The sequence below is a fragment of the Prunus dulcis genome, chromosome 4 (assembly GCF_902201215.1).
Source record: "Prunus dulcis chromosome 4, ALMONDv2, whole genome shotgun sequence".
Classification (NCBI taxonomy): Eukaryota; Viridiplantae; Streptophyta; class Magnoliopsida; order Rosales; family Rosaceae; genus Prunus; species Prunus dulcis.
Genome location: NC_047653.1, coordinates 6,174,614 through 6,202,422, shown reverse-complemented (window position 1 = coordinate 6,202,422; position 27,809 = coordinate 6,174,614). Strand labels below are relative to the sequence as shown.

General features: G+C 36.4%; 3 protein-coding genes across 4 annotated transcripts; all 3 read right to left on the bottom strand.

Annotated features, from left to right (window-relative positions):
• Positions 1-2,144: 2,144 nt before the first annotated feature.
• LOC117624377 (probable RNA 3'-terminal phosphate cyclase-like protein) lies at positions 2,145-4,793 on the bottom strand. Its single transcript, XM_034355577.1, has 6 exons — positions 4,508-4,793; positions 4,248-4,397; positions 3,517-3,695; positions 3,252-3,427; positions 2,894-3,110; positions 2,145-2,673 (listed from the first exon to the last, which is right to left on the bottom strand). The coding sequence occupies exons 1-6, from the start codon at positions 4,710-4,712 to the stop codon at positions 2,464-2,466; spliced, it is 1,137 nt and encodes a 378-aa protein (XP_034211468.1). The 5' UTR covers positions 4,713-4,793; the 3' UTR covers positions 2,145-2,463.
• Positions 4,794-5,390: 597 nt separating this feature from the next.
• On the bottom strand, positions 5,391-11,714 carry LOC117624375 (exocyst complex component EXO84C). Its single transcript, XM_034355576.1, has 7 exons — positions 11,440-11,714; positions 10,722-10,816; positions 8,504-9,536; positions 7,370-7,894; positions 6,684-6,872; positions 5,981-6,117; positions 5,391-5,882 (listed from the first exon to the last, which is right to left on the bottom strand). The coding sequence occupies exons 1-7, from the start codon at positions 11,533-11,535 to the stop codon at positions 5,636-5,638; spliced, it is 2,322 nt and encodes a 773-aa protein (XP_034211467.1). The 5' UTR covers positions 11,536-11,714; the 3' UTR covers positions 5,391-5,635.
• Positions 11,715-17,812: 6,098 nt separating this feature from the next.
• On the bottom strand, positions 17,813-26,571 carry LOC117626462 (cyclic nucleotide-gated ion channel 1-like). 2 transcript variants are annotated; one of them, XM_034358172.1, is made up of 4 exons: positions 26,487-26,571; positions 23,613-24,012; positions 18,611-18,814; positions 17,813-17,918 (listed from the first exon to the last, which is right to left on the bottom strand). In XM_034358172.1, the coding sequence occupies exons 2-4, from the start codon at positions 23,877-23,879 to the stop codon at positions 17,877-17,879; spliced, it is 513 nt and encodes a 170-aa protein (XP_034214063.1). In that variant the 5' UTR covers positions 23,880-24,012; positions 26,487-26,571; the 3' UTR covers positions 17,813-17,876. The 2 variants fall into 2 exon arrangements, with proteins under 2 accessions (XP_034214063.1, XP_034214064.1); XM_034358173.1 differs by lacking the exon at positions 26,487-26,571 and having other exon boundaries at positions 23,613-24,107.
• Positions 26,572-27,809: the final 1,238 nt, after the last annotated feature.

Below are 27,809 nucleotides of genomic sequence, written 5' to 3'. Positions count from 1 at the left end.
ACTGATTCTGGAGCTGCAAGAACTCGAGAGGCAGACTAGTGCAAGCGAGCCGGTGATTGATGCGCTAACTTCCCAAACCATTGCAGTCACACACTAGCTGACACAGAGGCCAATTCACTTCAAAAATCCATTAATTTAGGTCTCTACAGCTTTGGGCTTTGGCTTTTATGAAATAATCACCGTTCGAGGCAATTAAGATTTTCCTTAAGTTATAGTTTGTTGACTGATTAACGAAAAGAGAATTTCAACATTTATACCATTATTTGGCTAAATCTGTATAAACAGATAAAAAAAATTAAAGCCTTGAAAGTAGGCCTATATGTAATTTTGGGCTTCAAATTTAAATTTATTAAATTTTAAAACCCCTTTTCAAAAATAAACACTAGAATAAACAAATTCAAAAGTAGAGCATGCTTTGCCACGTGGATGCAACTGATTGGAGACTCAAAGTTGTGGGTATGCCCTCGCGTGATGGTGAGAGTAGCTAATCTCCCCTTAAATATTTTTTCACGGAAAAAAAAAAAAGTTTATAAAATTCTGAGTTGCTTTTTTGACTATATCGTAATTAATTAATATTGTCCATAAATGGAAAGAAAATTTTGGATGTAAAAATTCAATTGTGAATATCTAAAACAGCTTAGATAGAGAGTGCTGCTATTTCCACCCACCTGTCTTATTTTTTCACCCACCTTATCTTTAAACTTTTAAAGACAAATTTAACCTCGTTATAAAATGACTTAAAAGGACTTAAGGAAAAAGAAAGAGGGAAAAAGAAAAAAAAAACGCGGACTATGTTCTCACGTAACCCTATCGTTTGACAGAAAGAGAAAAAAACACAAGAGAAACTATGACTCCTAGCTCATGATTCCTCTTATGACTTTTCAGTGCTCATAACTCAATTCTCAAATAATTTTCTTCTCTTTTCTATTCATTCAATCAAATTGTTTATGAAGAAGAAAACAACAGGAGAATGGATGTTGAAGAGAACGATTTTGGCGAAAAGGTAAGGAAATCCTATTTGAACATAATTTCTAAGATCTTTACAATTACTTAAAGCATTGGGAGATCAGTATTTCTTGGACTCTGATTTTTTTTCTTAAATAAATTAAAAATATGAAAACCCGAGGATGAACAAGTTTCTGTCAGTGGACCAGAAAGTTTGGAAGGTGTGTAAAGAGGTTGCTGGGTATGTTTAGAAATTGGGGAGCCTTAGCCAGGTTTTGGTTTCAAGGGCTGGTCATTTTTTGCATGCTAACTAGCCATTGTCATCAAATTTTGTGATACGAAGTTGCTTCTTTTATCGCTTTACTACTGTATTACTTACTATTGTTTGCTTTCAAATTTCAAATTTCGTGGAAAATAAGATACAGCAAAAATGAGAGAGAGAGAGAGAGATGTGTGGGCGTCAGAGAGAGCGAGAGAGAAGACATGAGCAGAGAGAATAAAGGAGAGAGGAAATGAGGTAATAATTAAAAGGGTATTTTAGGAATATTGGTGGGTGGAAAAATAGGATTGTGTTTTTTTAAATTTATGTGGTGGGTGGGAAAATAGGACAGGTGAGTGGAAATAGCAACACTCTAGATAGAAGGCAACAACTCTAACGAATGGCAAATAACTCTTCGGTGCAGGGTATAGACAAGACAAGGGCAAAGACAAACTCAGACATCACAAAATGGAGTGAAAACAATATCATCTCATTCCATTGAATTTTTTGGAGGACAACCAAATGTTGGAGGATCCAATCGAATTGTTCCGTTTACAGTTGGTTGCGATGAATTCGAGCTGCAAAATGAAACTCAACATATTCTTTTCGACGAGTGGAATGATGGATGGAAGAGTGAACAATCTTCTTTGGTATGATAATATATGGAAATGGAGCTAATTAAGAAGGTCATGCATGCACAGTGGGGGTAAGAAATACTACTCTGCTTTGCATAACTTAAGCCCAGCCTAATGGCTCTGAAGGGAATGAGACCTAAAAAGGGTTTGAAACCAATAATGGAAGATTGATTGAAGTGCCTTAATCGAGGGTGGTTCTTGTTTATAAAATTACAATCTTCTATTCACCTTGTGCAAAGACATCACAATTATTGAAAAAGTATGTCAAGATTTGGGAAAAAAAAAAGTATATTCGTTCAATGCAATTGTAACATGTATAGTCAATGCATTTCAATTCTGCTTGGGCGAGTAGATTGTCTACGTTTACAATAATGATGTATTAGCATACTTCATGCATCAAATTTGAGTAGATTGTCAACAAAATCTTAATTAATGAGTCAAAAAAATACCAAAACTTATCCCTGGAGCTTATAGGATTGCATCAAAATTGCATAGCAAAACGTATAAAGCCGTTATATGGTATCCCTCCACTGCTGATGCATGTAATGCCTCTTGAATATTCTTTGGCACACAAGAAACACACCCGCCAATACAGAGAAAATCATATACCTGGTACTGTGACTATCATGAAATCCTTCTAGATAGGTTCCTAAACCCAGATCCCACACACTTAAGTATAACAGTCCCTGTGGATGGGTCAGGTTTGATGACAAATGTAACTCCGAGAAAATCTTTGATGTTTCTGAGAGTTTCTATCCCGTAAGGAGAAAGCTTTCCAACACGAACCTTTGAAACATCTTGTGGACATAATGCACAAAGAAGAAACAACAAACCCTACAAGTGAAAATAATAGCAGACTATCAGCAGATAGACAGAATTAAAAAAGGAAAAAAATGGAGCCTATATCCAAGATAAACAGTGATCACAAATTATTAACTCCTCCTTGTTAATCTGACAAGCGGAAGTTATTAACTCTTCTAGCTAGAGGTGTGCCCCATCTTTATTTAGGAAAATGAGAAAGTAAATTCAGCCACTATGGCATCAAATCACAAACCTGGTGTGTTGAATCTACCACTCCACCCTGCTCAATCTCCCCGAGCAGAACAGTAGCCATTTGCACACCAACATCCTCAGGAGACATCAGCTCTTTCTTCTCCTCATCTTCAAGCTCAGCTGTTTCTTCCTGACGTGAATAGGAAACTGCTGTATCAGTAGAGATACAGCAACCAGAAGTTGTTTCCGCAACCAATGAAATTCCATAACCAGGTGATCTGCCATAAAATCATTGTTGTCTACATGAGCCCAAGTGTTACTACCACTTCAACATAACAAACCTAAAAACCAGTCCAAATTCATAACATGTACCCACGTAGCAAAAATCCAATGATATCTAGTAAAAGTTGAAAACATACTTTCCAGCTTGCGTGCCCTGTCTATGGTCGGTAAATATGTGAACATCTGGGAGAAAGGGATTAAAGATTCCACGAGCTGCATATACCATGGTATTTTCAAACTGCACAGCCACTCTTGTAGAGAATGTAATCCCTCTAATCCTCTTAACCATCCCCTCATCAGTCCAGGTAACTGCCTGTACATCCAAATATATAAACAAAAAGAAAACCCAAAAAAAAGAAACAAAAAACATACTATACTATCTCATAAGTCTTAGAAACTCACTGTTAGACTTTGAACAACCGGAACTGACAACAACACTTCACCACCTCCTTGAGGAGCAGATCCACGACTCAGTATTTCTAGGTCCAACCCTTCTGAGGGAACTCCAAAGTGTTTTAACATGGGCAAGGTAGTAGACCGGAACGTATCAACAGATGGGTCCTTTGAATCATTTGTAATTCCTAAAAGGCAAAATTGTAACTCACATAAAGTGGCAGCACCTTTTTAAAGCTCAAATTGACAGGTGTCCCCTTTTTTTTTGGTTAACGATTAGGTTCAGGTCATTTGTTTATGATCAGTAAGGTAATTAGTAAGAAAGTCAAGTGTACATACTAAAACTATCAGGAATTAGCTCTTCCTGCCCCCATGTTGATCTGCGACTCCATATTACGACCACCACCAAGAACCTTAACGAATTAACTAAAAAAATATATATAGAGAACTTGTGCTATTGGGAGATTGCTTATAGAAGAAAACCACTATCTTAAACGATGAAAACGTTGTAAAATTGTGTTCCTTACTTGGACCAAAACCATACCTGTGATTGAGGCTTTCAATAGCAAAATAAATTCATAATATTCCGATAAGCTTGCTATTACCCAGGACCAAAATTTGTTTCACACATTAAATTTTAGAAGAAAACCAATAAAAAAGCAACAAAAGATGAACCCAAAAAAAGAAAAAGAAAAAAAAACGATAAACCGCAAGAAGGTTCACAGTAATAAAAGCGGTACCTTTAAGCGTAATGTTCAGGGGTTTTTTGGCAAAGAGACCAAGCACAATCAATGGCTCCAAGTAATAACCAATAGCCCGACTCAGAGAGCATTCGTGCACCAGATTCCTCCCGCCCATCACGATCCCCGGCTTGAACTTCAATTTCGTGCCTGCCCACAAACACACACAAAAAACAATGCTCAAAACCCTAAACCCTGAATTAAATTTTGAGCTAAATATAAGAAGGCAAGTTTTTGGTGTTTGTTAGTGGAAGTAGTACCAGTATCGTTGATTTCGACGGAGCAGTCATCGCAGACCTTCTCGAGCAAGCGGATGAAGGAGACCTCGTGAGGACGGAGACCAGGCCACGTCTCCTCTGCATGTATGTCCTCGATATGAACCGGTGTAGACGAAAGCAGAGCCAATACGAGACGTTGCCTTAGGTTTTGGCTTCCTTTTAGCTTCTTGTAGCTTATTTTCCCCATTTTTGCTTCTCTCTGCTCTCTCTGCTATTGGGTGCGCTGGGGTTTTGGGGGCTAGGGGTTTTGCGGGGATGTTCAACCTTTTCTTTTCCTTATTTTTCATTTATTTTTTCTTTTAACAAGGATAAACTTGGAATTTTAAAAAGGAAATTTTAGTGTTGGGTCTGATCAGCAAAAAAGTGGGTCTACATAGAACTTTCATTGTACTTCTTTCTCATCCAAATACTTTGCTTCTTTGACAAGGGGCTTGTAGTTAAGTTTGACAAGGGGCTTGTAGTTAAAGTGTTTAAAAGCATCTATGTACCCGAGATCTTAAGTTCAATTTTCTCTCTCAAATCGTTTCTATAAAAAATAAAAAATAAAAAATTCTTGGAATATTTTCTTCTCAAATTTTGGAAGCGCTGGTCCAAATTTTTGTGGTGATATTGAGATTATATCATACAAACAAAATAGTTGCAGCGACGGAGCTTGTTGAAACAAGATTAAATCGTCAATATTGCTAATGTAAATACAATTTAGAAAAGTCCAGACTGATTAGATCGTGTAGTTGTTGGTTAAAATCATAAGACAGATCTGTCGAAATTTGGTGCTTTACAGGTATTCGCTCGGACACCTTTTTTTACTTCACCTTCTACTTGGTTATATTAATTATCTTTTCAGAATGTGCAGAAGGCAAGGTTATTGCATTGCAAACTAACTTCTTTTATAATGCTATATGCTAGAAAATCTCCTCAGCGGAAGCAATATTTGGTAAATATAACCCTCAGACATAACTGCTTAACCTGCTTTCATATAACAATGCTACAAGCATCACTAATTCACCAAAACCTGTCAACTTGTTCAAGAATAGTGGTCAACATACTTACTACTACAAAACCGAACCCTGTCTTTTTTCTTTTTCATTTCATGCCCAGGAAAAACCACATTCAACCCTCTGAATCATCGAAATGCCTTGGACTATCAAGTTCACCCATACTTGCAGAAGCAAAAGAGTCGGTAGACTCTACAGATGAGAGGGAAGAGACCGAATCATCTGAATCCAACACGATGTGATCATGAAGGATGATGTTATCTTCATCAATTTCTGACACCTCTGACCCCTCTGTTCCTAAAAGTAGTTTGCTTATTGCTGACTTCGCAGTTTCAACAAACCATTCATCCTCAGGGAGCGCACTAATAAAACAGAAGAATTTTAGCTTTGGGTTGAAACTTTCAAAATAGAGGTCCAAGGGAGAAAGAACCAAAAATGGGAAGACATGCAAACAACTTACCTTTGCACTTCTATGCCTCTAGCAGAAAAGGCCCTGATAGCACGAGCAATTATGGCTGATGCAATCTGGTGGACATGCCTTGATGGGTAACCCGCAAAACGTGCAATTTCAACAGTGAAGTGCATATCAAGAATTAACTGTAAAAAACATAGTTGATTATGAGTTAACTCTGTGTGTGTGTGTGTGTGTGTGTGTGTGTGTGTGTGTGTGAGAGAGAGAGAGAGAGAGAGAGAGAGAGAGAGAGAGAGAGAGCATTCAACCCAGGACTCTGGCTGGCAGCACTTGCCAAACTCCAGGGTCCACCCAGCATAAAACTTCAATCTGTTACGGTTTCTCAACCAAGATTGTTTTAGAAGAGATGAAGCAATGACCTATCATGTCAAGGGGTCTAAAGACACAGCCATCTGCCACCAACCCAGTCAAAAAGATACGAGATTAGTGGCTTGTGGCTTGCAAACTTATTCTATTTCTATGACTCTTATCTGGGCTCACAAATTCTGTGGTATTTTCCCATAGCAATTTTTCCGCTTAGTAACTTTTTCATGGTTTCAGTCCTATGTTGAACCATGAAAATCCATCATCAACTAAGGATCCCATATTAACACTTTTCCCGATATGAAAAAGAGTGAAATAATGATATCTGGTCCTATTATTTTTCAAAAAGAACAACCAAAAATTGGACAGTATGGAAGCATGTAAGTACCTGCTGTAACCCAAGTGGCTGAAGAGGGCCTGTATCATCCTCGAACACACCCCAAAACTCTTGTTCATCAGACAACCACATTACAACTGTCTCTGTTAACCTAGCAAGCAAAATTTTCTGTATTTTATCTTTTCCAAGTAACACATCTCCAGCCACAATTGCTAATTGCTGCAGCTTCGCAAATAATGCCTGCAATACCAGGACAAAGTCTCATAACTTGTACCGAAAGATATACAGCAATATGCATATAAAGTCCTATGGCTGAATGCAAGATAATGATCACTTGAGCAGAATACAGTGCTTTCAGGATAACAAACTCAACTTTCTAACAGTTATCATAACGGAACCCACTAAATAGATTAGATGATACATTCCACAAACTTTTTTCTTTGATGTTGATCTGATAAAATGTGCCACTAGAAACAAATTATAGTTAATGACTAGAAGAAGCATAGCTGCTCTTACACGGTGCATCCCAACAGCCAAACAACCCAAGGTAAATAGGCCACGACAAAGCGAAATTTGGAAATATAGAAATAAAATAATTTAAGAGAGAATAGGAGAGGTTTAAAATATTCAGAATACCATAGGGTAATAATGTTTACACAGATAAGCAAAGCTAAAGAAAAATATTATCACAAAGAAACCCATGTATATGTAGAGCGCATTAAAGTAAGAAACAACACCTGAAATGGAAGGGAAGGCAAAGGGGTAGAGCCCCAATACAGATCCTCCCCATCCCCATTTAAATATATTTGTGCATCCAATCGTGTTTTTCCTTCTCTGGAATAAATGAAGCTCAAGACATATTGCCGACAAAAATGGTCTCGTAGCTTGTCAAATGAATGCTGAAGATGGCGCCTCCAATCCTTTAACTCTGTAGAAGTGCTTGGAATAGGTGTGACATTTTCAGCAGATCCACTTTTTGGTTCCCCACTTTCACTCTGCTGCTTCCAAAGGTTCATTACAGCATTCGGCAGTAGTTCTTCCAAAATGGTAAAAGCAACTCCCAAAATGGCAAGCTGTTCTGAATCTGTTTCAGCTCTAAAGGATACAAACTCCTTCAGCTCTGTCAGATTGTCATCATCAGATGGTCCTGGTAGGGCTTTAATTAAAGCATCCATGTATTTATCAAAAAGTTGACTGATCCTACTCAAGATGTTTCCCCCAAAATGCAAAATGGTCAAAGGGGTCAACTGTTCCAATATATCCTGTGAAATCAACATAACATTATGACTGATTGTTGAGTCATTACTAACAAATTAGTAATGCATCAATGAACTTGACATTACTACTGATCAAAACCGATTCACGCACATATGTACAGAGAGACTAAGAAAAGTATACTGCAAAACCAAATTGTACATTCATTATAATTATGTTGACACACATATCAGATGTGCCCCCACATGGAGATACACACACCAGCTGTAGACGGTACCTGCATACTTAGTAAAGTACATAAGTACTCGAGTATATGCATGTAAAATTGCATTTAATTTAACATATTTATCACAGGTCAAAACCTCGTGAAAGTCCTGTTGAGTGGAAGAGTGACCTTTCCCAAAAATACAGAAGAATAATTTGGAGCATTTTAAAATGTTCCCTTCTCAAGAGTAATTTGGAACAACTGTTAAATCAACTCAATATAATTTTAAAGTATTTTATACCATTTTCTTTGAAAATTTTCCATCATCTTAATTCCTCAAGTTCAATCTTCAAAATACCTACCAAGACCAGCCTATTTGAATTGCTTGTATCAGTACAAAGAGATGAATTTAAAAATTATGTGTAGAAAGATTAGTATAAGACTAACTTACTTCAACAATGCACATAAATCTTATCCCACTATCAGCGAGCATACGATCTGATGATATTGTGAATGCAGACAATGGAGCTGCAAAGCGAGGTGAAAATGACATGCACTCATCAGCTTCTACCAAATCAAGGACAAGTTTTCTGGCCCGTCTAAAGTTCAATTCTAAAACTTCTTCAATGAAAGGCCACAACAGCACCAAAATCAATTTTGACAGTTTCAGGCCTTGCCGTTCCAGCATCAAAGAGTAGTTGAGACTAGCCTGAACACAAACGCTAGCTGCACGTAAGGCAGAAACTGTACCGGAAGATGGTGCATTCTCTTTCACTAACCGTACAAAGTATTCAATTTCCCACTCTGCCCACTGAACAACTCTGTTTGTATAAACAGGATTATCACCAAATATTGAACCAGACTTCATCGTTGCAAGTGAGATTGCAGAAAATACGAGCTTAGACAAAGTTGCTGGATATGTCTTTGGACAGACAGAACAAGAAGGAGAAAGAGCTTCAATGCTCTTCTCAAGACGGGACCCATAAAATTTCAGCAGTAACTGATGTGCCAAAGGACCTTTTCCAATCTTTATTAACCCACTTAAGGCCTTCTTCAACTCAGGAAAACTAACAAAAGGTTGTCCAGTAACCTCAACTAGCTGACCTTCAAGCACTGCTTTTCTTTTCAAGAAAGCAGATCTGTATGAGGATCCTTCAGTTGATGAAGTATCTCCAGAGCTTTTCAGTTCTGGAGAGTTTCTCTCTTCAGAATCTAAAGCCTCTAATGCTTCTTCTACTTTATGCTCAGCTAAGAGAACATCAATTTTCTCCAAAACTATCTTGTGATCATCTGTCTCAATTGGCAAGGGATCCTGAAGTTCACCAATCTCAGGGTCTGGCTGGACTTCAGTAGTAGATTGATTCCATTCTTCCAATTGATGGCATACACCAGTCATCAAATCCTGCACAAGAATCCCTTGAGCTGAAATATGCTTTCGGAGCTCAACCAACTCATGTTCCATTTCTACAGCCTCTTCAGATATTCTGCAATTAGCATTAAGATCGGATCATGCATGCATGGATAGACAGGATTAATGAACGTATTAAATTAAATGAAAATCAAAGCAATGTACAGCTAAGAAAGAAAACAACTTTGGGCCATTTTGTGACCATGTTTCAGTGTTTTGAAAGGCAAGCCCAGACAGAACTCAAAATATAGAGGATTTAGAGATTTAAAGGATGCAGTGGATATCAAGGATCAATAGTTCTAAGTAATGAAAATATGAAGGTGAGTAAGAATGGTCCATGCCTTTCTGGGGTTCCAACGTGTTTTCCCAAGAAAAGTGAGGTGGGAGACTAGGGGCAGTCATTTAAAACCCTTTAACGTTGGACAACCCCACACACGTGACATACAATCCTCAAAGAGGAAAAAGGTTGGGATGTATGTTGAGTTGATATTAACCGCACACATATTTCCTGTTAAATTAAACTATGCTCTCCGAGAAGTTTAGCTATCCTAGCATTCCCCTGCCCAAGAATCATGCCATGGAAAATTTGAGTTGCATGGCTGCAAAATGGATTTTACACTGTTTTATCATTCTGAATAAAAATTTTCAATGCCATATTGTAATATATTTTTTAGGTTTCGAGTTATAAATCTAACATTTGAGTTTCCACATCACCTTCGTGACCCCATTGCTTCAAGTTATCAATTTGGTTGGTCCAGTCACATAATTATAAGATTACATAAAACTCAGAAAATAATAATTTTATTACTGCTTTAGTCTTTGTGAAATTCTCATCAGGTCACCCATAAAACTCTTTATAATAGCAAATTTCTGCGCATAAGAAGCCCTTGATTTGAGTTGAACCAGATATGAGCCTAAAATTCTGGACCCCTTCTCTCTTTTTAAATAAGATAGCCTAAAACTCTGTAACTAGGCTAACTTATTGTATATAGGATCACTGACCGACATTATTGTCGTGTATATGTTGTTACATACAGAGAAATTTTCATGTGGAAATCTTTGTTCCTTAAATATTTTTCCTGTATTTTTCTTTCCCTATGCCCACAAGCTCAAAAAGTTGATAATAAACATCAATTATTTCAAACTTGCAGACTTCGTACATGAACAACTTTGTAAATTTTTTGTTTTCTTTTCACATATATAGTTAATGATTGTTTTAGTGTTAAATAGGCATACAAATCATTCAGTGTCATTAAATTACCTCAAAAAAGCCAAGTACTTTGTTCGCATATTTCCACATAAGTTCTCCACTGCATCCTTTAAATCTAACAGCTCACAACATAGCTTTCTAATTCCCTGCATTCATAATATATGCATATGTTATAGGCGTGACAGCAACAATAACAATAATGATAACAACTGCTTATTGAAACAATACAACAGAAGCATCACCAGCAACACTTAAAAGAATAACTATAGCAAATAAATACTTGCAGCTTCCAACCTCAGACAGCAACTCACTGTCCAAATTGCGGCAAAGTCCATACATTGTTACCCAAACAAGCTTACAGAAAACAGAATGCATTTATTACATGTTCTTAAGTATGAAACGCCTGCTTATTCGCTATATACACAAGTATAACATGAAATAGACATCACCCAGATGGCAAATACAATTGTCCCCTCAAATTCTACTTAAGCCCAGAACAACAAGAAACAAATTCAGCTAAGAACTCAACATTATTGATTAATTTGAAATGGGCAATCCTCAAACTCCTCAAAGAGCTAGGAGCTGAGGTCCAAAAAAATTGATCGCCAAAAAAAAAAAAAAAAATGTGAAAGCCAAATGTGAAATCTTCCATGAACAATAAATGTGGGAGATATAAAAAAAGAAAAAAGAAAAAAAGCATTTTCCTTTATTGATTTCAAACAATTTCTCGTGAGCCGAATAGAGGGTTATGGAGGGAGGAAGAAGAAACCTTTTCAGTGTGGGATTGGTAAAGAGAGTCAACTTTAGACTGGGGAGTGATGCTCTCAATTGATGGGAAGTCGTCGTCTTCTTCGCTGCTCTCCATTTTCGACTTACGTTTGGGCTCTGCGTTTGCCTTTGCTCTCTCCTGGCTTGAGGCTTCAACAATTGAAGCATATGAGAGTGACAGAGAGATATGGCAAAATCGTTGGACGAGTAAATATCAGACACCAACTTATTTCATTTGTTTTCTGTCTGTTCACTCTTTATCTTATTTTATTCACTTGCTAATTAAAAGTTAGTGTAATAATTTAATGATTTTTTTAATTCATAAAAAAGAGAAACAGTGAATTTCAAGTGACGGTGAAATATTTTTCTTAATAAATAGTTTTTTACCAAAGAAATCGTCCTATCTTGTTTATTTATTTATTTATTTGAATACAAGCAATAATTTTTCTTTTAAATTATTAGAGAAAGTGGTTTCACATACGTTCAAATTTAATACCACTAGTCGATAAGTAAAGATTATTTTTCACTGAATTAAACTTCATTGGCCTGCATTTTTCAGATCATTGTAATGCAATTCTACTGTAAATGAAGAGTGAATTAAAAAAAATTCCAACTACCTGCCTACACTGGCTTGTTTGTTTATCCGCGTTGCTCATCTTTCTTTCTCTTGGGCATTTTGAAGTTTTGGGCTTGCCCTCTTTTCAGATTTCTTAAGTTTTTTGAATACAAGTAATAGTATAAAGGGTATATTATTTAAATGGTCTTTAAATTTGTATTCAATTTATATTTTGGTCTTTAAATTAAATTATTCATTCAAATGGTCCACAAACTCTTTATTAATCGGCACTTTGGTCCTACCCTTATATTTTCTGTTAAATTTAGTCATGTGAGCAGCAGATGATACATTTATGGGGGTAAATAAGACTTTTGACTTATGTATTACTCCTTTATCACCACTTTATCACCTATTTGGGGAACATATGATGGTTATGGACGATTTTACCTTACATTTGAAGGCAACATTAACATAATATAACGATAGGATCAATAGAGTGATTAATATAGAGTTGATGGACTATTTGAACGAATAATTTAATTGAGGGACCAAAATGTAAATCGGGTATAAGTTTGAGGACCATTTGAATAATTTATCATATTATAAATTATAAGGGAATGATTTCTCAAAAAAAAAAAATTATAAGGAAATGAGATTTCTCATACACACTACCAAGTGTCATGAGAATTTAAACTTGAGATTATTCATCTGTACGTCAATGCTTTTTTCTATTAAGCTAGACCCATTGGCCGGTTTCTTACAGAGTTTATTTCCCAAAAATTGAAAATGAAATATTAATGCATGAAATGAAGACAATAGAAATATTGATCCATGATAAGGAAAGAAAACAAAAAGGTGTCTACTGCTGAGGATTGCACTACTTGAAGTAATAATTCCCCCCGAAGATGCATTTGGATTGGAGATGACTAATTTTTTCAAGTCCTCAATTGTGAGAACGAAGGCTGCTACTTTGGTGCGGTATTGGACATTAACCAAGGAAGTAAGGGGGTCATTAAAAAATGGGGTTGCCACTGCCCAATCCACAAGTTCTCGTCCAAAATATGCCCCTCCTGAAGAATTTGGGGAGAAGCTTCTTCTGCAGCAGCATCCCTAGTTAGCTGGTACACCTGCACATAGCCTTCTTCAATAATCATCATCAACTCAAGTAGAGTGCTCCACTTTTTAACAACGCACGCATTCTCCTCGAACATCTCTAGGTTCATATGGTCATCGCAGATCCTTTCCACCGACATCAATTTTGACAGTTTCTGACTCCCCATCATATATCGTAAAAGAACTTGGTTGAAAAAGAGCTGTTTGGTGATGACGACCAAACCAAAAGCTTTTCTACATGCGCAAGATTTGTAAAAAAATGTTTAAAAACATCTCAATTACTAGGGGGTTTCAGTAGTTGCGGTCCTGTATAATATCGGCCCTTTGCCACAGAACTCATTTCGCGAAAAAGGAAATAGAAAAGGAAAATGTCAATGCATGAAATGAAGACAATAGAAATATTAATCCATGATTCAGGGAAAACAAAAACAAAAAAATAAGTGCCAACTGTTTCAAGTTTCAACAGCTAAGGATTGTCACAACTTCAAGTTTTTATTTTTTTTAAAATTTTTTTTTTTTGGTATACAAATGATATTGGAGAAAGAGAAATTCGAAGACAAGACATTAACTCTAAGAATCACTATTATTAATCACTTTCCACAACTTCAAGTTTGTATGTAATTACCCCGGAAGATGCGTTATGAACTTGTTATCCAAAATTGGTACGTAAATGCAGTACTGTCTTCTCTATTCAATAAACAAAATTGTACTAAAGTAAAAGGAAGTCGGCAAAGCCCTTATACTGGAGAGCCAACATTTATAGATTATCTTGTTTATGATCTCATTAATTGAGTAGTTTAAGGAGATATTTGATGTTCACAAAAATGGATAGTTTAAATAATCTCTCTTAATTCAAAGTTCATTTGAAATATATAGACCATAATTTGTAATCTTTTAGTTATAACGGGTAAATTGTTCTCTTTATCTGGTTCAACTTGAGATTAGTGTATTACAATTTTAGAGCGCTTGGTTATGAATGGTTTCTTCTATGTAAAGGTGTAGGAATTATTTATTGACCTTGCATTTTATGTATTGGTAGTACAATAAAGAAATTTTTTCGCTGCATACTACGTTTTTGCCCAAAGGTAAAATATAATAATTCTTAAAGTTTCTTAGGGATTTAAAGAACAAAACTAAAGTTCATCCTTTTGTTCTTGATAACGTATATTAACATAATATATTTTGACTGCTTCATTAGTTGTGAATTCTTCTTTCAATTTCTCGTCAATTGAGACATTGACTGGAAGTAACTACAAGAAATGGAAGCAGGATATGGAGACCATTCTTGGGCTCATGGACTTGGATTTAGCTCTACGGGAGGATGAACCTGCAGCTTTTGCAGATGAAAGCAGTGATGCACAGAGAAGGCAACATGAAAAATGGCATAAGGCTAACAGGATGTCTCTTCTTGTGAGATCCCACATCGACCAACGGAGAGGGGGCGATGTGCCTTATATGTGCACACTTGCATCTACCTAACATGAGGCCTTTTGGGAGCAATTCCAGGATGGGTGACCCCCTGGGAAGTTGTTCCGTGAGCTCCCAGAAACAAAACCGTGCGGGCCTAGGCCCAAAGCGGACAATATCATGTTACGGCGGAGCCGGTCCGGGGCATGACAATTTGGTATCAGAGCCACTCTGCCGTGTGGTGCGAGTGTGCCGACGAGGACGTCGGATCCCTTAAGGGGGGTGGATTGTGAGATCCCACATCGACCAACGGAGAGGGGGCGATGTGCCTTATATGTGCACACTCGCATCTACCTAACATGAGGCCTTTTGGGAGCTCACTGGCTTCGGAGTTGTAAGAACTCCGAAGTTAAGCGAGTTGGAGGCTGTAGCAATTCCAGGATGGGTGACCCCCTGGGAAGTTGTTCCGTGAGCTCCCAGAAACAAAACCGTGCGGGCCTAGGTCCAAAGCGGACAATATCATGTTACGGCGGAGCCGGTCCGGGGCGTGACACTTCTCATTATGAAGAGGGCTATGACAGAAATAGTGAGAGGTGGTATTCTGAACAATGATAAGGCAAAAGCTTTCCTAGAGGCCGTTGGGAGAAATTCAATGAGTCAAAGAAGGCTGAGACGGGAAGCTTGATGAATGCCCTCACCACTATGGGATATGATGGTGAAAGTAGTGTCAGAGAGTACATTATGAAACTCATTGACATTGCCAATAAGCTCAAGGATCTAGAAGTAACCATCTCTGACCCTTCCCTCATGCGTGTGGCTCTTAATTCACTATTACCAAAGTTTGGACAGCTGAAAGTTACACGCAAAAGGAAAACTGGGATCTTAATGAGCTGATCTTCATGTGTGTACAAGAGGAGGATAGACTGAAACGTGATAAAAAGGAAGTTGTCAACTTTGTGCATTCAACTCATGGTAAGAAAAACGGTGCATCAAGTTCTGATAAGCCCTCTTGTGCTTTTAAGCCTTCAAATGTTTCTGCCAAAACTGCCCAATCACCACCTAAAGGGTCTCAAAACATTAAAGTCAACAAAACTGAAATTTTCAAATGCTATTTTTTCAAAAAATCTGGCCACATGAAGAACAATTGTGACAAATACAAAAGGTAGCTGATTAAGAAAGGTATTTCAAATGTTTTTGTATGCATTGAGTCTAATCTTGTTGCTGTCCCTATGAATTCTTGGTGGTTTGACATTGGTTATTCTGTGCATATTACCAATATTTTGCAGGGATTAACAAACAAGAGAGCACCAAATAAGGATGAGTTCAAAGTGATAACGACAATATTTTTCTTAATAATTAATAGTTCTTGACCAAATAGAAAAGTGGTCGTCCTAGTTTTTTGTTTTTTATTTTTCTAAATACTAACAGTAATCTAAACTATAAGGGATATGAGATTTCTCATACACACTAACCATTTTTCATTGGGTTAAACGCTGCTGGCCTATGTTTCATTTTTCAAATTAAATGATTAGTTAATTCAAAAATCCATGTAATTCTGCTGTAAAAAAACTCCAACTCCTTTCTCGAGTCATTCCATAGTGAGGGACTTATTTAAGGCCCTTAAATGAGGTCATATCTCTTAACCATTGGATCAAATGAACCAATTTGATCCAACGGCTAACTAATTTTATCAAATGGTTAAAAGATAAGGCCTCATCTAGGGGCCTCAGATAAGCCTCTCACTATAGAATTTTACCTCTCTACCTACTGTGGGCTTGTTTGTTTATACGGGCGCTTATCTTTCTTTCACTTGAGCCTTTAGAAGTTTTGGGCTTTGGCCCTATTTTTTCAGTTTCATATAGAGTTTTTTTTAAAAAAAAATAAAAAATAAATTGAAAATAAAAATATTAATGCATGAAATGAAGAAAAATAGAAATATTAATCCATGACAAGGAAAGCAAAAGAAAAAAAAGTGTCAACTGTTTATTCAAGTTTCAAGGGCTATCGATTGCCACAACTGCAAGATTTTAATTCCTCTGGAAGATGATGCGTTTGGAGATGACTAATCTTTTCAAGTCTTCAATTTTGAGAACGAAGGCTGCTACTTTGGTGAGGCATTGGACAATTTGGAAGGAAATAGGGGAGCGATCATGGGTTGTCATCGCTGCCCAATCCACAAGTTCTCGTCCCAAAATATCACCTTCCTTAAAAGTTTGGGCAGAAGGTGCTTCTGCAGCAGCATGCCTAGTTGACGGGTACACCTGCCCAAAGCCTTCTACAATAATCATCATCACCTCAAGTGGTTTTTCCGCTTCAATAATGTACTCCTTGTCTTCGAATGTCTTTAGCTTCATGTGGTCGCAGATAATTTTCACCATTTTTTCATCCATATTTCGAAGATGGTCTACCTATATATTTACAAAATTAATCCTTGCATATGTTTCGGCTCCAAAAAAAAAAAAAAGCAGAAGGAGGAAAATAAAATGGAGCATACTTGTTTTAGGGTCTCCATGCAGAGATGATGCTGGAGAAGGTTTCTTCCAGAGTCATAAAGAACAGAGAAGATTTACTTCACGTCCACTTCTTCATCAGCATTTATGTCATCTACTAATTTGTGATATTTTATTTGTTGCATAATATTTCTCGCCTCATCAAGAGGGATGCCATGGTCTATCATCCACCCTCGTATCTGCCTTCTTTTCGAAATTGTCTTCTCTTTCAACTTCTTTGTCTTCTCCTCATCTTCCAACGATTTTGTTTTTACATGCTGCATATATATCTGTTTCCCAACACAACACAAAAATATTCTTTATGACAAGCAAATAAATTAACAATTATACAGAGCTGAGAGATTCATCATTCATACCTGCACATTTCCAATGAGGTATAAAAATAGTAGCAAGCCAGTAATAGAAATTACAATTGCAAAGCAGGTTTCCCACACATAGCTACTTGTTTGCAGATTCGTGCCGAAGTTACTGCGAAATCAATTAAGCATTATATATATATATATATATATATAAGAAAATTTAAATCCGAACTATCGCACCCCCTCAATTTAAATTAAGCATTTCATTATCTATAAAGAGTACTAGCTCAATATGCATAATTGCAAACCTTAGATTTCTGATTCCCCACGATACACAGTAAAAGAACTTGGTTGGAAAATGTCGTGATCTCGTGATTCCAGACTGAATAGCTTCCAAAAATATTCCAAAATTAAATATGGCAGAATTTTGTGGATTTACGGGGCATAACTCATCTAGGAATGTAACGTCTCGTGGAGTACTGTCACAGTGTCACTACAATAATAAGTAGCTCGACATCCTGCACCATTTCTACAGGATTGCCAGCATGATATCTCACGTTGAATAGAAAAAAAAGTACCAAAAGCCTCCAAGTATCTGGGCAAAAAATTAGATAATAATGTCAATAAAGGTTAATCAAGTCTTGGTTAAATTTAACTTTAAATGACACAGAACTTATTTATAGTTCATCGAAGTCATTTTTTCTCTTTTCGCTAGTCACTGTGTTCATAAAAATTTGACTTCTAGATAGCTAGTTTACTACATGAGCTTTTTAGGTGGATTTGAGTTTTTATTTTATTTTAAAAAACTTGTTCCTTTTTATACCCAATTTTTTAAAAAAAACTCTTAAACTGAGTTTAGCTACTAATCTGAAAAAAGAAAAATAAAAGAAGTGTAACTCCACCAAGAGGACAAAGTAACAAAAACAAATATCGTAAAAATGAGAATATCATGCTTAAATATTCGAAATTTCTCCACATCCGATTTCGTATGTCATGAACTTGTTCTCCAAAATTGGTAAATGCAATATTGTCTTCTCTATTCGGTAAATAAAATTTTACTAAAGTAAAAGGAAGTAGGCAAAGCCATTTTGTTTATGATCTCTTTAATAGATGTGGAGTCTACCAATACAAGTAGTTCATTTTTAAGGTAAACAAAGTGATTTATAAATGTAATCAACAGTTTTAGTTAGTTATTTATTTAGTACATAAGACATCTTAGTCACGCAAAAGTTACGAAAGTAAGGATAAACGATGAAAAGAAGGAATGTTTACGAGTTATAAACTTACATTACTAGCAACCATGTAGAAAAAGAAATTGAATGAAGCTCGAAACCATATTCCGATATTGTATTGGTACTTGACTTTCTGACTGTATATGCGAATTAGTACAATCCTTGCCACATAATAGAGAAAAAGGAAGATGTTCACGGTTACTATTTGGCCGAGATGTCCAGAGCCTCCTGGCTTGAAAAAGGAAACTGCTATTGCCAACTGGGGAAAAAAAAACAGCCTAGAGTCAATGCATGTCGGAAAATCTAACTATAGGTGCATAAGACAATATTGAACAAAATATAAACCTTGACTGATTTTTTAATTTTCATATCATCTTAATAGCTTATTGTCGGCAAATGAGGTTATGATACTGGTTTGGTTCGGGAATTTTCCTTCATGAATAATTAAAGAAATATTCTATAGTATCTTATATAAAGTTGACTTTTGCCTTTTGGGTTCGGTACAATGCATATGGGGGCTTCTCCTTGGCTATATAAAGGGAGGCTTGTTTTCATTTGGAAATCAAGCAAGACATCAACTCAAGTGTGATCATGAGTGTGTGAGTATTCATTCATTGGGGAGTTGGGTGTATATCAAGAGTATGTATAACTCTTGGAGGGAATTTCTCTTGGGTAAGAGTGATCTTCAAGAGTGATGTCGGGCAGCGGCTATAAGCTACTGTCCAGTGACCCAAATATACCCAAAATACAGAGAATAGAAGGATAAAGCAATAAAATTGAAGTTGGAACGAAAATAATTGAGTTCTAGGGCAAAATCCCAACAGAAACTCTATAGACTAACGTCTGAAATTATATTCATCAACAACAAACTAAATACAAGAGTCTCTTAATAGCCTATTTATCCTAGAATATAGAAAACCTAATTGAAATAGGAAATTAAAAACCTAAACAGGAAATTAAACCAAATCCTAGTAAGAATAGGAAAACAAGTAAAATAACCTATTAATTTAATATAACTAAAACTCAGCCTTATTGGCTGATGCCCACTTAGATGCTCCTATCAACTCCACCGGTTTGGGAAGAATTCTTCCTCAAATTCCAATCGTTAGATAAGTTGTCCATAGAACTTTGGCCTTGATATTGAACCTTCCCACTCCAAAGAAATAGATATTTATAATATCTGATCCTTCTAGAACATACTAGATATCTTCTGCAGCTAAGCTCTCAGCCCAAAAACTCTTCACACCAAAAACCAGTAGTCAAACAAGGTCAATGACATTCTTGGTAGTTCGTAAATTATTAGAAGAATCAACCTCAAGAAAATCAACATACTCATAAGTATCATCTTTGAAGGAATTCATCTGATCTCCAACAATTCCCTCAAGAATTTCTTGAATCACCTTTCCTTCAAAGGTGGGTTGATTATGTTGCTTCAAAAGTTCAAACCCAACTTCTTCGTGATTCATTGCCTTCAATATTACACTAGATTCAGTTTCTATCTTCTTCCAAACAACAGTCAAACACGGGAGGGTTTTCTAAATTTGGGAGGTTGTCATCTTCCATTTTATTTGAAGCTCCCTCAACATCCTTCTTAGCGACAAGTGGATACGCAAACACCACATCCTTGCTCTCAATGTCAAAACTATGGGCTTTCAAATGACCATTAACCCTTGCATATTTAGAAAGCATGGCAGAATCCTTCTTCAAGCGGCTTCAAAGTCCACTTTCTCCCATCCTTATAGAATGAATAGGTGTTAGCTTTAGTAGAATACATCATCTCTTTGTCAAACAACCATGGTCTTCCCAATAAGATATGACATGCTTCTGTGAGAACAACATCACACCAAGCTTCATCCTCAATGGTATTACCCATTATGAATTTAACCAAACACCTTAAAGTGATTGGTACCTCGCTTCCTTTTCAAAACCATGCAACCTTATAGGGATTATGATGCTTCTCAATTGGTAACTTTGATTTTTCTACCACCTCCTTTGAGATAGTGTTTTCATTACTTCCTCCATCAAGAATCACGTTGCACGCATTTCCCCTACAAAGGACTCATGTTCGGAATATATTTTGTGGATGCCAATCTTTTTCCTTAATTTTGGGAGTTGTCATCACTCGCCTTACCAACAAACATTCTCCTTCAACTGGTAAGAGATCAATAACTTCCTCTTCATTGCCATAAACATTATACCCTGGTTCTGGAAATTTGATCTTATCACCTACCAAATTTATTCTTCTTTGTGGAAACGTGTAAGATTTATGCCCCGCCTCTCCGCAATTGAAACATTGAGCTTGTAAAGTACGTCCAGCCTTGGAAACCTTGACATTAGCCCTGTTTGGAGGATGAAATTGTGTTATTTCCTTCCCCTTTTTCACTCTTATCAGCACCCAAGTTCCTACCACCTATTCGGATACTTGGATTGGCTTCTTCATCACTTTGTACGCCATGAACAGCAATAGTATCTCTTTACCAAACTGTATCTGGGCAGCTAGAAACTACTCTCTTTCCACTACGACGAGATAGTCTTCGCTATGTCATTAAAGCATATTGTCGAGCATCTTCAAGGTTGAACAAACGCACCATCCCCATCTCATCTTGAATTGTTTGATTAAAACCAGAAAGATAACGGGATGTCATTTGTTCATTAGTCTCATTTAAACCAACTCAAATTGAGAGATTATTAAACATGTTTTGTTGCTTTAAGTTATGAAACCGCTTATATAACTCCATGGTATAATCAGCCAGTAAAAACTGCTTTCGTAAATTGAATTTCATACAATCTCATGTGTTGATCTTCTGCTTCCCTTGCCGAGCACACTGTTCTTCAACTCACTTCCATCATTGAAGCGCAGTACTCTTCAATTTAAGTTTTACAAACAACACCTGCGATCTTCTGCCATAGGCTTCCATTCAAAATAATTCTCTAGACTTGCCTCCCAGTCCAAATAATCTTCGACGTGCATATTTCTATAGAAATAAACAACTTCAATTTTAATTCCTCCACTATTCAAATCCAACGCACGAACCAACCCCTCTTCCAATCTACCTCAATGACCATCACCATGGTTTCTAGCCTCATCAAAAGGGTTGTCGACGTCTATCTCGTCTTCATATTCATCCTCACCACCACCTTCCGGTTTGTGTAAGGGTTCCTATCATTGGAGGGCTTGCACCGCTCTCAACAAGTTTTCCATCATACATCGCATCTCAACCACCTCTGTGTGTTGGGCTTGGTTCCCTCGTCCACACTTCTATCATGTCCAACCATGCTGTGGAACAAGGATGAACCTAGGCTCCAATACCAATTTGATGCGGGGCAACGACTATAAGCTGCTGTCTAGTGACTCGAACATACCCAAAATACTGAGAATAGAAGGATACAACAATAGAATTAAAGTTGGAATGAAGATAATTGAGTTCTAGGGCAAAATCCCAACAGAAACTCTATAGACTAACGTCTGAACTTATATTCATCAACAAAAAATTAAATATAAGAGTCTCTTAATAGCCTATTTATACTAGAATATTGAAAACCTAATTGACATAGGAAATTAAAAACCTAAATAAGAAATTAAACCAAATCCTTGTAAGAATAGGAAAACAAGTAATAAAATAACCTATTAATTTAATATCACTAAAACTTAGCCTTATTTCTGATGCCCACTTAGATTAGGAAAGTGTACTAGATGCTCTTGCATTAAAGGGTTTGAGAGTGGGTGTACAAGGGGTGTATCCTATTGGGTACGGGCTTGAGTTTGGGTACAAAACTCTTGGGCGGTTTGTGTTCTTGCACTTGTACTTCTTTCTTAGGGTGAAGGTGATAACACTCTGTGGACAGGCATTTTTTTTTGCTGAACCACGTTAAATTTTTGGTGTCCTCTCTTGGTCCACTAGTTGTCATCTTGGCATAATTTATTTATTTTATCTTTCCATCAATTTTGTTGTGACTAGGAGAAGTAATTTTCCAACATCGCCAACGAGGCTTTAGCCTATGGAAAACTGCATTGATTTGCAGACTAATGTGTGAGAAATCATCATCCCCTTCTCAGTGGCGGATCCATGATTCTTAGGATATGGGGTCATAGTGTAAAGATTCTTAATTTTTTTTAAAACAAAAATAACATTGAAAAATTAAACAAAAGCATATTCATTCCTAATCAAAACACAAAACACAAAACCATAATCAAAACACAACATGTAAAATAAAACCCTAATCAATTAATGAAAGCACAAGACCCTAATCAAATATTTAAAAAAATCCCTGATAAACTTATCAAAACACAAAGCCCTAATCAATTAATCAAAATACAAGCATTAATCAATTAATGAAAATACTATCAATAACCCCTTAATCAATTGGTAACGAGGAGGAATAAATATTCATTTGGGGGGGTTAATGAAGGGGGGCGAGTTGGGCTAGGCAAGTAAAAGAGATGTTTGTACTAGTATAGTTGTAATATATGAAGAAATTGATTGAAGATCAACATATATATAAAGATAAGATACATATTTCTTTTTTGGTTTAATATGTGGAAGGAAAAAATGGGTGTTTAATTTTTTTTCTTTTAAGACCTAGCGTGAATGTAAGATAAAATGGGTGGGTTATGTTCTTTTTCTTTTTTTATAAAGTCTGGCTCAAAATGATTTGAAGTGAAGTTATTAAAAAAAAAAAATGGAATGCGCTTGGACCAAAAGGATGTCAATTTGATCAGGTACTTAAAAAACAGACCTTGCATGTGCTGCGCACAGCAGCAGTAATGCAAGGTCTTTCAGACCTTTCGTTAAACACCTGGTGTGCACCTTTGAGGCCGCACACCAGTCAATGGTAGGGTCACCTTAAACATCCACATCTGCCTTTCTGGCTGCTATGGGGTCACTTGGCCACTCTTGTCCCTCTTTGCGTCCTTGCTCCTTATAGTATATGAGTTATGATTCTCTCAAATAAATTCATTTTAGGGACATCTTGTAAGGTGTCCTATAAATTTTATTTCAACAATCGAAACTGTATATAAAATAAAGAAAACGCAACATAGTCAATCTCTTACGTACCTGTGGGATGGGCAGCATAAGGAAAACGGCAAATAGTATAATCGCAACGCTGTAGACAAATACTAGTACAAAGTGGAGTTCCACAAACGGATACAACCTAAACCCGGAACTTATAGAATGCAGTGCGAAAGCGGCATCAGGGAGTGCTCGCAAACTAAGAGCTGCAGCCCTCAAGTTTTTGTCTATTGCAAGGCACTTTTTCTCGTTATTGATGACTGGAATGTAAAAGAAGAGCGGATCTATTGACACTGCAACACATAATAACATTAATATCCTTTTCCCTGTTAATGGAGGGAAGAAAATGCGCCTAATAGGTCCCTCTTCTTTCCTCTTTTCACTGTTTGAATCCTCATCTGAACCTTCATCTGGATGGTATTCCAAATCGAATATCCAAAGATCCCTGATAATAAGAAATCAATCATATATATGGGGTGGATCGGTGACATCATTGTCTCTTGAACGTAAAGTGACTCATTTACCAATGTTTTGCATCTCACTTTGTCCAGATCATCAATTCTGCAATATAATATGTTAAAAATGATGATGTGGCCCGAGTGGAGCCCATATTTCGCTGACATACATGACATAGAAGTGTCATGTGTGGAAAAAAAAAAAAAAAACTTTTAAAAAAATGCTTTTCATTCTTTCTTCATCCTTAGCCTCATAGAGTCAAGAATCTCATAGCTATCATCGACTGAAATTATTCAAAAAACAAAAATACAAAAAAGAAAAAAAGCAAAGCTCGAAGCTTTTCATTCTCTCCATATTCAACAAATTCAGACAATTTTTTCCATGGATGCCAACTAGAAGGCCAATGAAACTGGAAGCTATACAAGGATTAAGATAAAAATCCTTCCATGGGCTTTTTGTTGCCATAATAATTAGAAGGAAATTTAATTTAAGTTATCTTCTTACAACTTTAATAAGATGTGTTTGGAGAAATCTAAGTACTGTGAAATGTGAGAAATAAAATATTGAAGTTACGAAGTTTTTTGTTCTGTGCTTGTCTGTTTTCGACGTTGAGGATTATGCACATGGATATTGAATTCGGGGGTTTGTCTTAAGTGGTTTCAATGGTTCTTGCAATGGCAGCCATGGGGTTTGTTTGTGAGTAGATGCAGCTGCAGGGTTGCGTCTGGGGGGAGAAGTCCAATTTTCCTATTACGAAATACCTTATGCCCATTGCCCACCCTATTTCCCTTCTAGTTTTTTGGACTCCTCGACGAAAAAAAATAACAGCACTTAACTCTGTTAAGTCCACCTCCCATCATCCAACCCATCCACCCAGCCAACTACCATCCTTCCTCCTCCGACTTAAGCCTTCTCTGATCCAACCCAACTCCACCACCACCACCACCCGCCCCCCCTTCTCTCTCTCTCTCTCTCTCTCTCTCTCTCTCTCTCTCACTACACAGTCCAACTCCACCCCCTTTCCCTGCTTACCACAAGCCCAAACCCCACAAGCATAAGATTCTAATAAGCACGTAATATCTTGTTGGAAACCCATCTCCCTTCAACTGGTGGAAGAAGGAAAATCCCAAATTAGGTTCGTTTCTTATACTGTTGAGGTTGCTATCAACCGCAATTCAGAGAAGAAATAGGTTGTATTGGAGTTGTTGGAAGTTGGTATTTGTGGTGCAAAAAGTAACATAATTGTCATCAGATTCATCACAAGGTCAGGAACTGGCGTTCCAGTGGGCAAGAGCCGTTTGGGAAGATGCCTTTTGAAACCACCAACATCGAAGATGAACATCAAACAATTATTGTTTTGTGTTGGGTTGAATGCGTTTTCTGGGAAAACCAAGTCTGATGGACGAAAGCCATATACACATGAACATTCAGACTTGTTTGTTGCAATCCTGTTAAAGCACATAAGGGAATTTGGATGAGAGAGAGAGAGAGAGGTGGGAGGGGCGGTGGTGGTCGGGTTTGGGCTCTATCCGAGAGGGCTTAAGTCAAAGGGGAGGATGAGGTTGATGAAGTTAAGTGTTGTTAAGTGGTTTGCCACATGTCAAAAAACTAAGAGGGAAATAAGGTGGGCATATGGTAACAGAAAAATTGGACTCGGGTGGGAGACCTGGCACCTACACGACATACATTTTAGCAAAATAGTGGGTTCCACTCGTACCACGTCAGTCATTTAAAAAAATTATTTGATACAGTTGACAGTGAAGGGTAAAGTGAGACACAAAATATCAGTCAACGGAGGTCACTTGACAATGTGAGATTTGAGTTTGACCATGATTTTAGGGAGCATTAGCAAAATTGGAGCTAAACCTGGGCAATGCATGGCGTCACCTGAGCCGCACTTGGTAGTCTAAACATTGGGTTGTCAAAGCTGGCGGTGTTGGAAAAGTGGGCAGGTTGGGAGTTGGGGTTTGAATTGAGGTCGGCGGAGGAGGCGGGATTTAAATTCGAGACATTCAAAAAATTAACAGTGAATCCTAAATTGGCCAATTTCATATAGTTTAAGTCCTTAATTTACCGAAAAAATTATTTAGGGAGAAAATCAACAATTATGGTATAGTTTAGGGAATAAAACAATAGTTTAGCCAAAGGGAAAGTATGAAAAATACAATAAAACTTGAATCCTAATTCAAACCTACTAAATGAAAATTATCCATAAAATTTTAAATCCTAATGCAAGAATAATAATGGTATTTCACACATCATTTAAATTAAAAAAATATATTATAGCTTACCTTTTTGGGTTTTTTCTTAAATTTATGAGTTTTAGGATTTATATATAAATTCAACATAAGAAATGAGTTTTTATTATAAATTTCTTTAAATTAATTAACATATATAAGAAAACAATAATGAATAATAAGAACCAATAAACCTTTCGACCCAAAGTTATATGCATATACTAACCTCACGATGTAGCGCACACATGCGTGAACATAAAAAATAATCCTAGTGATAGTCCTGAAATATAAACAATTGCATTAGTAAGTGGTTTTCCCACTTATTTCTTCAACAAAAGTCATCTTAAAATAAATATTTCTGATTACCCACATACATAGGTTTACAAACCCAAGAATGGAGGAATTTGTACATATGCTTAGGTCATCTTGAGAGTTTTATTAAAATGACTGGAGAACACATCTAATGTGTCCAAATTGCCTCGGTTGTAAACTTGAAATGCTACTTTTAATTACGTACATGCAAAAAATTTTGATTCTTATTACTGCATAAACTAAATGAGAAAATGGAAAAGAAAATAAAAATTGTATTTCGTCGTTTTTATTTTCAAGAATTTTCAAACACTATAATAACAATTTGAGATATTTATTCAAAAATCTATTGTAGCATGATATATTATACAAAAAAACTCATATATGGCATATTTGGAGAGAAAAACTCATGCTACTTGTCAATTTCTAATTAGTTATTAGTGTGTTAAAATTTTATAAAAACCAATCAACTAATGACAAATGACAATTTTAGGTTTTTCTCTCCAAAACAAATGACGACTACCTGGGGATGATGGGTATACTCTCCCTCTTCCATCTCCCACCAGTTATTGTAAGAAGGTAACCTTCCCATGGAAACAGAGGATGTGTGTGAATCGAAGAAGACCAGACGAAAACAATGTGGAGAGAAAAACTGAAGTCTATTTGTCTGTATATGCGTTGAAGGAAGGCACAATTGCCTTTTATACGGGACAATGACAAAACTTGATGAGCTGGACAGTTGACTCTAGTCAGCTAATACCTATCTACACAGACAACAGGTCGGCGATGTTATATTATCATGGATGTGGGGATCTGTAAAGTATAGTTTAGTTTGAGAAGTTAAGAAGTAAATGAACCTTTGTAATTGAGCTGTTAATTCCTTTTAGATTGTAAGCAAGGTGTTAAACTTTGATCACTTCTAAAATATCAGGGTCTCAAAATACATAAATTTTTATGAAAATATCGATATCGATGAAGATTGAATAAAAATTATGAAAATTGTTATACAAAAAGGTAAATTTTTAACAAAACTTTGAGACATCCTTATTTGAATTGTTATACTAATTCAACAAAATAAATTGATAAAACTTAATGACATGGTGGACTTATATAATTGAGATTTTGCACTGACAAACTAATTCATAAGATTTGATTGTATACACACCAATTTCATTTAAGTTTAGTTAATTAAAAAACAATAGAAAAGTTATTTATACATGAGACAAAACACCAGATTACT